We start from the raw sequence: 14,752 nt of genomic DNA on the forward strand, positions 1-14,752 counted from the left end.
TGGTAGGCCAATTATTTCCTTTGTGCCAGAAGCCCTTGAAAGAAATCCAAGTAGAAATGCTCAGAAGGCAGATAAATATATAGGCCTTAATAAGGAAATTTTCCACATGCCCACTGCAGGACCCTGAGCCTGGAGGGTGCAGACAGCAAGTAGGTGTGGCCCAGATGAGAGAACTGAGTGACCACCCTGAGGAAACTGGTCAGAAGTATCAGAAAACCATCCTGATGGTGAAACTGTGGCTCTACCGCTTGGCTTTGGGGCTCAGCCATTAGCTGCAGCCAGCTCCTCTATAACCAGGCAATCCGAATCAATTAGCCATGGATTATTTAAACCAAAAAATGACTGCAGTCTTCCTTATGAAGTTTTGTGGCCTTGCCCTTGGTCGGACAGTCTTCACTGGGGCTGCTCACTTTCATATGCTATGAATAAATCCCCAGTGTTTTAAATCAATTTTCTCTGTAGTTCAACTCTCACTGTGCCTCAGTCTCTCTTTTTTTCTTTTTGGTCTAGATCTCAAGAAAGTGGTCTGGCTAGAAAGAATAGAGTTAGGAGTCAAGCGGACTGCTGCGTAGGAAATAAAATAGGAAAATGGCATAGGTTGTAGGGCCCTTAGAGACTAACAAGGCACTTAGCCAGATGAGTGGTTCTGAGAAATCACGTGGGAAAAAGACACCTGTTTAATTTCATTTAACCCAGCCTGTCTAAACCATCTGATCCTGAAACTTTTTTGGCCCCAAATAATCCCATAAAATCCCACAGAACTAGTGTCTTTTAGAACATACTTTGATAAGTGATAGTTTAGGCATTTGGCATGAAGTAAGTTTATTGACACTCTCATGTGTATAAATACTTACATTTTATGTAAAAAATAATGTCAACCAGATTACACGATTTTTCTCAGTTATCTCCCCACTGAAGTAATCTCGTGACTAAATGCCTTGCAAACCAAAGTACTATTACCATCCGCCTGTTGTAAGCCCGCTATCCAGAAGGAACTAACAAGCCTCTAGAGTAGTATGTCTTTATTTTTTTTTTTAATTTTTTTTTCAACATTTATTTATTTTTGGGACAGAGAGAGACAGAGCATGAATGGGGGAGGGGCAGAGAGAGAGGCAGACACAGAATCGGAAACAGGCTCCAGACTCTGAGCCATCAGCCCAGAGCCTGACGCGGGGCTCGAACTCACGGACCGTGAGATCGTGACCTGGCTGAAGTCGGACGCTTAACCGACTGCGCCACCCAGGCGCCCCTAGAGTAGTATGTCCTTAAACGTGAAGGCACTTTGGGAACCTGAAGGCAGCTCCATACCATCTTCCTAGGGAGGGACAATTGCATATTTTCGTCTAACCATACAATCAAGAGATTCACAGACCCTAAGTCCCACGTGAAGAATTCCTGCTCTGCCAGGCACTAAAACAATTTACACCTATTTAATGGTAGCTGAAGTAACAGCGTCCTTGAAGTCAAAAGCTCTTCACACTTGGAGTATATATGAAGCCCAATCTGTGATCGATAACTGGAGCCAATATCACCAATGCCACCATCTTCTAGATTTCAGGTTAGCCTGTAGCTCTGCAGCTGGCAGCAGCTTCCCAACCAAATGTTGTTATTTGCCAGATTGTTTGAAGCTGGTTTGTAATAAATCATTATAGATTTCCTTCTGAAATTCATGCTTTCAGTTATCGTATTTGACTTCCCTATCAAAAAAAAGCTGAGTAATAGTGAAGGATTCTGAAGAGTTAAAGTGTTTATGGTGGAAAGAACAACAGACTTAGCACCAGGCTTTTTTTCTCCTATAATCCATCATTAACAAGCTGTGTAATCTTGGAAAACGCACCCTACTTCTCTAGGCTTTAAACAGTTCAGTTATGAAATGAGCACAGTTATTGCTGACCTTTCTGTTTCACAATACTGCTGTGGACAAACCAATAAAATAGTGTTCATGAAAATACTTTGGAAACCATGAGGTCACACATAAATATAAGAGGTGCTGATGGACATATCTGTAACTACTACAAATGACACTCAATAATTATTCATAGTAGTTGTTGGTTCTAATTTTGTTGTGGGTAATCACCACATGGACAATGAGTCATATTTGAAGACAGCTTGAGTCCCTATTTCCCATGGAAGGTATCTGGCAGAATATCAGTTTCACTGTTCATGTGTGGAATATGGTCACCATCTCATTTATAACACTCCACCAGGTCGTTGCTATTTAATGTTACACTCTGACCCACAGATTAACTGTTTCCCACAATTTCTGCTTTACAAATTCAAGTATCAGTTTTTAAAAAATGACTTCTCTGGGGCCGCCTGGGTGGCTCCATTGGTTGAGCACGTGACTCTTGGTTTCAGCTCAGGTCATGATCTCACAGTTCATGATGGTGCTGATGGCACTGAGACTGTTTGGGATCACCTGTCTCCCTCTGTCTGCCTCTCTCTCCCCTAAACCCCCCTCTCCCTCTCTCAAAAATAAATAAACATTGGGGCGCCTGGGTGGGTCAGTCGGTTGAGCGTCCGACTTCGGCTCAGGTCATGATCTCACAGTCTGTGGGTTCGAGCCCCGCATCAGGCTCTGTGCTGACAGCTCAGAGCCTGGAGCCTGTTTCCAATCCTGTGTCTCCCTCTCTCTCTGCCCCTCTCCCAGTGTCACTTTGTCTCACTCTGTCTCTCAAAAGTAAATAAATATAAAAAAAATTTTTTAAATAAGTAAACATTAAAAAAAAACTTATCTGACTAAACACTTTATCTCTTGGGATTTATGTTAGTCTTGGAAGTGCCTTATTAGTTGCATTAAAAGCATAGTCATTACACAAATAAAATTATAGTTTTAAGTTTTTAAAGAAATCAGTTAAAAAGCACTTACACTATTAGTTACCTCCTTGAAGATGTAAGTAATAATAATGTCAATTCCCCTAGATTCTAGCCTCCCTTCAGCAATCTCGTGCCTGTCCTCCTGTTCAGTCTCCACAGCTCTGTTCAGGAGCTATGTCTAGGGCAGGAACAAACACATTTATATACTAACTGTGGCAGGGACTCACAGTCCTACCATTTCCCACACTATTACCAAACCCTAGTGGCATCCAACAGATAGAAAGAAGAGAAAACAAACAATTCCATCTCGGCTTCGGAACCTCACAAGGCTAATTGGGGATAGGATTAAATGTATGTCAAAACCTGCTTGAAATTAAGCTTGTACAAATAGCAAATGTTAGTATAACATCATTCGCATGGTAGATAAGCCATATTGAGGAGCCTACCTAAAAAAGGTATGTGCTAAAGAATTCAAACAGAGAAGCCTACATTTAAAAGTAGAAATTTGGGACTATGACTAGATTCAGTCAATCCACTCATTGTATTAACGTTATCTAAAATTCTTCATTTATAAATAAACCACTGAATATAGGGTGGTTTAAATAAATTAATAATATATACATACCAGACATGGTCCCTGCCTGCACGGCATTTATAATTAAGCAGGAGAGAAAACAAAAAAGAAAGCAAAGTAATATGTAACTACACCTTGGGGTGAGTTCAGTGAAGGGTGTACTGAGAAAAAAAAATAGGTAATAAGGGGTAGGGCCCTTGCCTCCTCTTGACTGGATGACCAGAGACTGCCTATCTGAGGACATACTGAAGCTCAGAATTGAAAGGAAGTCTAGGAAGAGAAAGGAGTGACTCCAAAAGCCTAAAGACGTGAAGGGGATGGCATGTCATAACAACTGTGGAAAGACTTGAGTCAGAATCCAGTGAGGAACAGAGTGTTAGATAAGTTTCATCAAATATTGATCAACCTGGTAAAATGTTACATTTCAGTCTAAAGGCACAGGAAAGCTTTTGAAGGGTTTTAGGCACGGGAGTTAATGGATCAGGTTGGCTATTTAAGGTCAAGAGGCAAGAACAGAAAGATTAGTTGATTGGCTACTACAACAGAACAGGCAAGAAATGCTGGTTGTTTGGACGATGGTGGTGGCAGTAGAGAAGAGAAATGGATATTTGAGATGTATTTAGGAGGTAGATTGGAAATTGGGGGTGAGGCAGTGGGAGGAATCAAGGATGGCCCCTAAGTGTCTGGCTTGAGCAGGTGGACAGGTGGGGACTAAGTGCCAGACCCTGTTCAAGGTCAAAGATAACTCACCAGGTGCCCAAGCATCACTCTCTGCCTTGGGCTGTAAAAGTGGATGCACTACTTTGATTCCACCAGGTGGTACAAATGATGGATTGAGGTTGATTCTAACCATATCCTTCCCAGTGTGTTTGTTAGCTATCCAAATTGTCTTCTTTTTCCATGTTGAATAGAAGATACGATCACCAAAAAGGGACATTGCCAACAAACTGTGCCTTAAAAAAAAAAAAAAAAAAAAAAAACAGAAAAAAAACCATAAATAATAGCAGAACACTTCTTCCTGGGCTTATTAACATTTCACTTCATTTCAGTGTGTTGACTAAATTTTAATTACCTACTTTTCCAATTGTTTCTCCTTTAGGTTTAGAAGCAGATGTTAAATTTAAAATTTTATTTATGTAGTCATAATCTGAATTAATGGGATATGATTTCTAGCTTAAACTTCATTGTCTCATTCTTTTGCTAATCAGCACTTAAGTGTGATGAAAATAAAACAAAGAAGAAAATAGGAATTGTGTAAGAGTGCATTCTGGTTGTATCCATTTCACACTTGACTAATTTCTGCCTCTTAACCACAAGCAGGAGAGTCAGTTACAGGCAAGACAGTAAATCAAATGAAACATAGGTGCTTCACAAATACATGACATAGTAATTCAAAAAAAAAAAAACAAAACTGTAACCAACATGTGAGAACTTACCAGATGCCAAAACTCTGTTAATTATTTTTATTTGCATTTCTTTACTTAATTAATTTTACTAAATTTCACAATAATCCCAAAAAATAGCTACTGCTATTATCCGCATGTTAAAGGAAACTGAGAAGTCATGTGACCTTCCTATAAGTGGTTAATCTTTTATTATATTATAGGACATTATTATATTATAGGACATTATCCTAATATAGGATATAATTTTCTTATATTATAGGACAAGTCACTTGTCCTATAAATGGTAAATCTAGGACTGGTTCTCAAGTCTTTTGGACACCCCAGTCTGTGCTAAACCACTGGACAAACTTCAAACAGCAATTGTTTTTTACGCCAAAAGCACAACTTACTGCGTAAGGTGTTTGTTAAAATGTACAGAACCTCCATCATAATTACAGGAACAAATATAAGAATTGCTTCCGTCTCTATTGTTCTGAATCCAAAAAAGCCGTTTATCAAGCACATCCAGTGACACAGCGGTTATTCTTTCTGACGTCTCTAACAGAATCTTCACTTCTACACCATTGAGATCTGCTCTGTGGAGGCTGCCAGCCACCTCTGAAGACCAAAATATAAACCTGAGAGCAAGCACATTACATAGACACATAACTGAATGTAAAGTCATTTAAATGGCCAACTCTTTCAGTGTTTCAGATGCCCCCAGGATGAGTGTGACTATTTTGAGTGAAATTCCAATTCAACAAACATTTACTGCCCTGCTGTGGAAATTCCATGTGATTTCAAGTTAAAAAAGCAATTGTGCTTGTACAGCAGCAAATCACGGTACTCAAAAGCACTATTTGTACAGGGAGCCTGCCTTGGTTCAAATTCAGGCCACTTTCTCAATGAGAAGGTCCTTTTGAGTTCAAAATACTATGATTCCAGGAACTACCATCAGAGTTTTGAAATACATTTCAGTGTCTGAAAACAGCAGTTACCTTTCTACTGGATCAATTGCTACATTTGCAGGATATTTTAAGGCGCTTAAGAGAACACGGGAATTGTTTCCTTTCATGTCTGTTACTGTAATGATTCCTTCCTGTTGGTTTGACCAAATAAGTTCTTCATTTATCCAATTTATTGCCATTCCTGAAACATTTTTCTCTATATTGCATACTGTCTGTAAAATCAAATTTCAAAATATTAATATTTTCTCATTCACATAACCATTGTTTTCATCTTTATGTATAAAAATCTATTCTTTTAGGTACTTGTCATTTTTGTGCACTCACAAGATCTTAACATATGGCACAGTTAGGGTGCCACTGTTTTGACAGAGCAATGTTAACCCTACCACACGAATATTTCTGGGCATGGGATTTATACATTAGTTTTAAAGTGGAAAACTATCCTATGCTTATTGAAATTAGGCAATCAACCGTAATGTACTAATAATTTCAACCATAATAACAGTGGAATTTCCAAGCTATTTTAAAGACACTTTATCCATTTGCTAATGGAATTTTCCATATCCTCACCTGAACCCAATTCTAAGCTCTGTGAGATTCTAAAGATGTCCTTGACATTTGTGCACACAACTTTAAAATAAATGAATTTCTTGGGGCGCCTGGGTGGCTCAGTCGGTTGGGCGTCCGACTTCGGCTCAGGTCATGATCTCACTCAGGTCATGATCTCACAGTTTGTGAGTTCAAGCCCTGAGGTGGGCTCCGTGCTGACAGCTCGGAGCCTGGAGCCTGCTTCTGATTCTGTCTCCCTCTCTCTGTGCCCCTCCCCCACTCACACTCTGTCTCTCTGTCTCTCTCTCAAAAATAAATAAACATTAAAAAAATTTTTTTAATAAAATAAATGAATTTCTCATTAGAGTCCCACTTTCATAGCCCCTCCTCTTCCATCAGGCCCCTCCCTTTCTATAGGTCCTCAGTGCCCTCATACTATGACCCTATGGCCCAAAGTGAGGGCTTCTCTTTATGCCCTTGGGTAGGAGAGCCTCCTGCTCTCTCATGGTAAAAATGACCAAACAAAAATGTCTCTTATCTCCTAATTCCAGGGCATGCAGGTAAACCAGTTAGTCTTCCTAGGGGGTGGAGGGAGGGGGGTGGGGAGAAGCCCTGGTATGTGAGGTTGCAGATTTCCTTGGCTTGTAAATATTGCCACCATCACTGATTTCCAGCCACTGACATGACTTGACTGAACTTGGAATGGGCAGAGATCAAAAATCTCACGAGCTTGTACTGTTCCTATACCTCACACAAAGTAATCTAGCCAATCCACTTAACCAGTTGCTAGTATCTTAATATATAAGCTTACCCAGGTAAATTGTATTTTAACAGGTGTCCTTTTTAAATAATGTTTTAATCCAAAGAAGGGAAAACAATGGTGGATTTTAGGCATCAGGTCAATCCTCTCCTAATGACTTGACACAAAGTCACAACTGTTTAATTTTTTTTCCTAGTCTGTGACAGGAAACCCTCCAGATTTTGAGACTCAAGATTTTGAAACTGTTCTTCTATGGATAGTTGGAGAATATTGAGTAGTCAGCCTTGCTAAAGGTGACATTAGTAACTATCAGAGACGTGATAAAAGAAATTAGCACTTAATTGAAGCTTTTAAGAATAACTGGAGGGAGAAAGGTTTGGTTTAAAGAAAAACAAACAAAACAATGAGCACTTTGTGCTGGGAATAAATGCTTAAGGTTTCTCCAGTCACATGTCTCTATAATCCACCTCTCAGGAATTGAGAGAACATTCCTCCTGCGACTCATTTAAGGGCTCCATCAGTTAGGGAAAAAGACTAAAGATCTTTTGTATGTACTTGAAGCAAAATACTCCATATCTGACACCTGCTTTCTTGGTTTTTTTTCCACAGTGCAAACACCTTAAGAATCAAAAAAAGGTTTTCCTCCTAAATATCAGGTACTAAAACCCATGACAGACATTTAGACAAAACAGGTTCCCAACTCCAGCACAACTGACATTTGGGGCCAGATAATGCCTTGTTGTGGGGACCATCCTGTATATTGTAGCATGTTTTGTAGCATCCCTGGCCTCTACCACTAGATGCTACTACCTCATTCTCCCGCTTTCCCGATCCAGATGTGAAAACCAAAAATGTTTCCAGACATTGCCAAATATCCCCTGAGTAGCAAAATTGCCCTCAGCTGAGAACCACTGGAAGCAACCATGTAAACAATCCGTACTTAATGAACTTACGTATTTTCAAAATTACATTCACATCCTATTCCTTTGGGGGGCTTCTGAATATCAGTGCCACATTTATGGGCTTATTTAGTAACATACCACAGATACAGATTAAATAAATATCTCTGAGGTGCCTGGGTGGCTTAGTCAGTTAAGCGTCCCACTCTTGCTTTAGCTCAGTTCATGATCTCTTGCCTCAGGATGTGCATTAATGCCTCAGGCTTTCTCTCTCTCCTCCCTCTCTCTTCCCCTTTCTCTCTCTCTCTCTCCTTCAAAATAAATAAATGAGGTTTTTTTAAAAATGTTTTTTAACGTTTATTTATTTTTGAGACAGGGAAACACAGAGCATGAATGGGGGAGGGTCAGAGAGAGAGGGATACACAGAATCTGAAACAGGCTCCAGGCTCTGAGCTGTCAGCACAGAGCCCGACGCGGCACTTGAACTCACGGACCGCGAGATCATGACCTGAGCCGAAGCCAGACACCTAACCGACTGAGCCACCCAGGTGCCCCGGAATGAGCTTTAAAATAAATAAAGAAACATCCACAAATGCCAGAAACATTTGAATTGGAATGTAATTTTCACTCATCTATACATTGCAAATTAACTATATCATGTTTGTCAGCCTATACAGAAATCCCTTAAATGCTTCGGGAAATGTACTTTACCTCTTGCCTTGTCCCATTCAGAAAAACTCTTTGCAAAAGTTGCCGTTCTAGATCTACCCAATAGAGTCTTTCCTTATAGTAATGAAAATCCATGATCACTGATACACCAGCATCAGCCACCAACTGCTCATAATTAGTTCCGTCCAGGTCAATCCTAAAGATACTGCCTCCATGGGAGAAAATTAAGAAGGGTTCAGGACCTGTGTGGGAAGAAAGACATTTTCAGGATTTTATCTGATTTAGATAAAGTATTTTCCCATGACAGCTAATACAAGTAGACTTAATTCTTAATTACTGTTTTTATATTTTATTTATTTTTATGTTTATTTTTATTTTAGAGAGAGACACAGAGTGTGATGGGGGGGGGGGGGGAGGGCAGGGCAGAGAGAGAGGGAGACACAGAATCTGAAGCAGGCCCCAGGCTCTGAGCTGTCAGCACAGAGCCTGATGTAGGGCTTGAACTCACAAACTATGAGATCATGACCTGAGCTGAAGTCAGATGCTTAACCAACTGAGCCACCCAAGCACCCCTGGTTTTGTATTTTAAATGAAGACAGTTGTATAGAGAACAAGTTCCTGTAGATATTCCTACTTAATTTTATAAATCGTCTTCTTCACAAATTGTATGAAATGAACATTGCCAATTATGAAAAAAAGAACTATTTGAAGAGAAAACCACTTTCTACTCTGATCTACAAAATGCCATTTTATGTTAAAAAAGAAACCACCTGTTTTCTATTGTGGATAGGGTCTATATGAAGGTAACTTTTAATTATATAAATTGGAAATAATATTATAGATATCATTTTGGAAATGGAGCCCACCTCCTCTTCTTACCTAATGAACAGAAAGAACTTTGGAGTAATGACATAGAAGATGATGGAAAGAAGAGGTCTTAAGTGGAAACAGGAAAAACTGAAATGCCAGCCTGTGAAAGCTCTGAGATGCTTTGTCTCTGTTTGCATCACCACATAAAACCCAGCACGCCCAGTTAAATCTGAATTGCATGTATGTTGCATGGGACATACTTACACTAAAAAAAATTATTTCACGTTTATCTGAAATTCAAATTTAACTAGTTGCCCTATATTTTTATCTGCTAAATTTGGGTGGTAGACTGCACTAGAGTTTCGATTGCTGCAGGGCCTTGCCCGGGGCCCTAACCCTATCATCTCCTGTTCCAGGTGATGCCACCTTCCCTCTCAGACTCCCAAGTATCCAACACCTGCTTTGGGAACCTGATACCTTTCTTTGGAAACCTCAGCACATATTGACTGACTCTGCACAGAGCTTGCCTTTGATGCTTCAAGATAATGCCAGAGAATAGCTTCGTCTCCTGCAGCCAGATTAGTCGCCTTGGTCTCTTCTGCCTGAGCATGAGAAGGCTCCTTCAGCCCTGCCTTTAGATAACTCTGGAACCTCTGGGATGAGTGGGGGATTGGAGATGAATGCTAACATATTCTTGCTTCTCCGCGAGGTTCACATTATTCTCACATATTATTCACACTGCATCCACACTAGACTTTAATACCTTAATGTGACATAGTGAACGTGTTCATTGTTCTAAAGATTAAACGGAATGAGGGGTACCTGGGTGGCTCAGTCGGTTAAGCATCTGAATTCAGCTCAGGTCATATTCTCACGGTCCATGAGTTCAAGCCCCGTGTTGGGCTCTGTGCTGACAGCTCAGAGCCTGGAGCCTGCTTCAGATTCTGTGTCTCCCTCTCTCTCTGCCCCTCCCCTGCTCATGTTCTGTCTCTCTCTGTCTCAAAAATAAATAAAAACATTTAAAAAAAAAAAGATTAAACGTAATGATGGATTAACACCCTCTTACTCAGGAATTATGTTCTAAGGTCAGAGAACATTAACTCCACCTTAGAGGACATCAGAATAGATACAAGAGGAAGGAAGGGGTGCAAGATCATGAGAGTTTGAAATTGGTCCTGGCATGAATGTCTAGGAGAATTAGCTCAAATCACTCTTCCTATATCTTTCACACAACAGAAGACTCCTGCACAGATACAGAGGACAGTCCATTTCCTATTGCCACTCCAGCTATGGAACCAGAAGTATCATAGAAGAAATGGGAAGAGGGCACTGGACTGAGAGCCAGGAGACCTTATTTCTAGTCCTGGCGCCATAGCTTCCCTGCACAGGATCTCACCGCTACATCAGAGGATTATTGAGGAAAGAAATGAAATTTTATATGGGAAAGTATTTTATTAATTATGGAGCACTACACAAATATAATTTGCCACTGCCGATTCCCACAACCAAGGTCTCACTATATAGGTTTGTGCCACTGTTCAGGTTTGAACCCCTGGATGAGAACGTTGATGTAACTCAACTATCCCACAGCAATGTGTCCTGGAGGAAAAGAAGTCATATAGCAAAAGGCACCCTAAGCTCATAGCTAATGATCTGTGGGCCTGTAGATTTATTGCTAGGAGTCCTCTTTTTGAAATGTGTATCATGTACTCTCTATAAATTGAATAAATGCACCCAATACGTATTATTAATTTTCTTATGTGCTGATACTTGATACATGAATGATACATTTATTCATTCAATAAAACTTATTTATTTAAAAGTATTACTAAATGGGGGCACCTGGCTGGGTAGTCAGAAGAGCATATGACTTTTGGTCTCAGGGTCATGAGTGCAAGCCCCACACTGGGTGTTGAGAATACAAAAAAAATAAATAAGACTTAAAAAAAAACAAATAGGGGCACCTGGGTGGCTCAGTCGATTGGACATCCAATTTCAGCTTAGGTCATGATCTCCTGGCTCGTGAGTCCAAGCCCAGCATCAGGCTCTGTGCTGACAGCTCAGAGCCTGGAGCCTGCTTCAGATTCTCTGTCTCCCTCTGTCTCTCTGTATCCCACCCCCTGCCGCTCTCTCTCTCTCTCTGTCTCTTTCGAAAATGAATAAACATTGAAAAAAAATTTTTTTAATAAATAAAAGTATTACTGAATGGGAGCTTTCCAGGTTTAAAAAAAAAGGAGAAAGAAAAGGTACTTTAAAAATTTTAGACAGAATATAGCACAACACTTTGTACATAATAGGTACTCAAAATTTTGAATAAAAAAGTATTAAAGAAACAATTGTAATTTGCTAATTTGTCTGGCTTTTACCAAAGGAACAAAGCCAAAGACGCCAGCAGATCTATCAAATTCATAAAAGCAGAGTCAATCCTACAGTGGTTATTTTACTAATAGCAATAATAATAACAACAACAACAACAACAACAAACTTTTACATCTTGATCTCATTTATCCTTAATATAACACCATGAGCTAGATGGGCCAGATATTACAATGAATAAATCAAAGAGAAATCTGAAGAATACTTAGATCCATAAAACACAAACCATAACATTAACTTCAGTAACTTTTCAAAAAATAGAAAATATTTATTACAGTACTAAGTATGAATTAATGAATTTACTCTTCCGATTTTTCCCATTCACTGGTGAATCATAGATAGCATCCTCTTGGAACTAAAAAGATCCTAAACATTACTTATCAGTGTTTCCTAAAATTGTCCAAAAGAATCAGAATGGTGTGTGTGTGTGTGCGCGTGTGCGTGTGCGTGTGTGTGTGTGTGTGTGTGTGTGTGTCTTTTGCAGACCCCTTCCTTTAAGATTCCAATTTACTATAAGGGCTGGGCTGAGGGTGAGACATTCCAGATGATTCTTACATCTTGGTGAACTGGAAATCATAGATCTAGTTCAGATGAGGAAATCCAATGATGTTTCCCAACAGCCACCACTAGTTGGTGCCCAATTAGCAGCCCAATATCACCTTCTTTCCTGCCTTGGTCTGGATTGCTATATGTTAAGACATTACAATCTTCATTTTGCTTATGTAACTGGTTTTAATCCCACTTCCCTCAAAACATTGTTCATTCCCCCCCTACACTGTTGGCATCATTTTGTGTAACTGTAGGGCCTGGGTGAGTATTTGTAGACATGAAATGTAACATGATTCTTTTAAAAATGAAAGACTTTGGGGGCGCCTGGGTGGCGCAGTCGGTTAAGCGTCCGACTTCAGCCAGGTCACGATCTCGCGGTCCGTGAGTTCGAGCCCCGTGTCGGGCTCTGTGCTGATGGCTCAGAGCCTGGAGCCTGTTTCTGATTCGGTGTCTCCCTCTCTCTCTGCCCCTCCCCCGTTCATGCTCTGTCTCTCTCTGTCCCAAAAATAAATAAACGTTGAAAAAAAAAATTAAAAAAAAAAAAAAAAAGAAAGACTTTGAAAATTAGGCTTGGTAAAATAGTCATTCTGTATTACCACAGGAAATGATAAATAAGTTAGGGTTTTTAAGATCTGTCAAAGACTCTGTAAACATCAGTGTGTGGGACAATTTGTGGATCTGAATGTCAGCAGAATGTGCATGTTGGAACAGCTAAAGTTTCCCGTGGCAAAACCTATGGTGTTTATTTTGGGTGCCATTCAGTAAAAGGGAAGTGCACAGAAAGTGAAACATTACTTCTAAGGAATACAAACCCCAAAACAGCAAACCGGTCACAGCAAATCAATTGAAGCCTCTGACTTCTCAGCCTGGGGATTAGCAGGGGATCTGCAGAAATTACAAAGGAGGCCAGAATGCTTGGAGCATCCTGAAGATGTTCATTAGTGACTCCAAGAGCTGGTTCAGAAGTCAATTAGGAAAAGCATGTTTTGATTGAAGTGGGCGGTAGAAACAGAATTATTTCACAACAGTCCCTTTTTCACCTGCTCTGAGGTGGTGGGAGAGGTCCCACACAGGTAAATGGGAAAAGGAAGCCAAGCTCTTCTGCCCCCTGGGGGCAAAGACCCACAGAACCTAGTTAGCACATAAATGATCCTGGCAATCAGATTAACAAAAAATCCTGGGCTTCTCTCAGGCCCATATGGCACCCTGCTCTCCCCACCACAGGCTTTCTGCTCTAAATCTGGAAACAGACTTCAGGCTCACAGGACAGACAGTGAAAAGGAAGCTCCAGACCTCCAGGATTCAACAACACCATGCAGAAAGAAGGTAGATTTAAAGTGATGGACCTGATGACATAAGAAAGCTTGACACCTTTCACTGCTCCTACCATAAACCCCTAAGAAGAGTCATTTATTACTGCCTCTCAAGAGGCTAACTTGAGGGGAAACTTGGGTTTTATGAACCACAGAAAGTTTTATTTCATTCTAAAAGACTATCCCCATCTGTTTTGGTGGACAATCATAGCTTTTTTTCTCAGCTTATTCATTAGTGTCAAAATTCAAGGCAGGTGAGAGAGAAACCAAGTGACCCAGAAATAATATATCCAGAAAGGGGAGCCAGAGAGGTGAATTTAAATCTTAATTCTGAAAGACAAGCCTAGGGGCCCAATTTTGCTTTCTAAAAAATGCGAATGAAGTTTGCCACCCTAGTCCCAGAGTGGTAGCAGACATGTGTCATCTAAGGCAGAAAATAGCCCCTACCTAACCCTCAACCTGATTCTCATCGTCAACCTTAAGAGGTCGTCCAGGTTCTCAGGATGGTAACTGACACAAGATTATGCAGATTTTTTTTTCAACAGGACTTCTCACTCTTTAATGTGCCATTACACTTTTTGATACTCCAAGAAGGTAGGTGGTGAGTATCACCAGAACAGCAATATCCAACATCTAGGGTGTTATCTCTTAGGGTAGCACATTGAATGTATTGTTTCATTTAGTTGGATAATACCAGCAGGTGGGTTCTCAGTGTTTTCATTGTACAGAAGAAGAGACTGAAGTTGGGAGCAGTTAATGTGACATAGTCACATGGCCAATAAGTAACAGGTTAATTATTTATAAATAATAAAGCCATGTCTTTCTGATCACATAGTCTAGCTTTTAAACATCATGCTGTGCTGCTTATTTCTAACTGAATTTACCAAGAACTCTTACTAGTTAGGGTCTCATAGTTCAACTGTGTCAAGAAACCCACTTTGGGAAACACTGCTCTAGGCATGTTCACCCTAAGGCCAGATTCTCTGCATCCATGTTCCAGGAACTGGTTAGAAAATGGGTCTGTTTAACACAGGAGCCAAGAATACACAATGGAGAAAGGACAATCTCTTCAATAAATGGTGT

The 14,752-nt window shown here is 40.1% G+C and overlaps 1 protein-coding gene across 1 annotated transcript in view; it reads right to left on the reverse strand.

Moving 5' to 3' along the window:
• The window catches only part of EGF (epidermal growth factor), a 97,091-nt gene that overhangs the window by 63,354 nt on the left and 18,985 nt on the right, over positions 1-14,752 (reverse strand). The window contains exons 2-5 of the mRNA XM_047856580.1: positions 8,664-8,863; positions 5,775-5,956; positions 5,187-5,414; positions 4,142-4,344 (exon numbers count right to left, since the gene is read on the reverse strand). Of these exons, the coding sequence (XP_047712536.1) occupies positions 4,142-4,344; positions 5,187-5,414; positions 5,775-5,956; positions 8,664-8,863 (813 nt within the window). The remainder of the gene's footprint in view (positions 1-4,141; positions 4,345-5,186; positions 5,415-5,774; positions 5,957-8,663; positions 8,864-14,752) is intronic.

This window comes from Prionailurus viverrinus, chromosome B1 (assembly GCF_022837055.1).
Source record: "Prionailurus viverrinus isolate Anna chromosome B1, UM_Priviv_1.0, whole genome shotgun sequence".
NCBI classification, from domain to species: domain Eukaryota; kingdom Metazoa; phylum Chordata; class Mammalia; order Carnivora; family Felidae; genus Prionailurus; species Prionailurus viverrinus.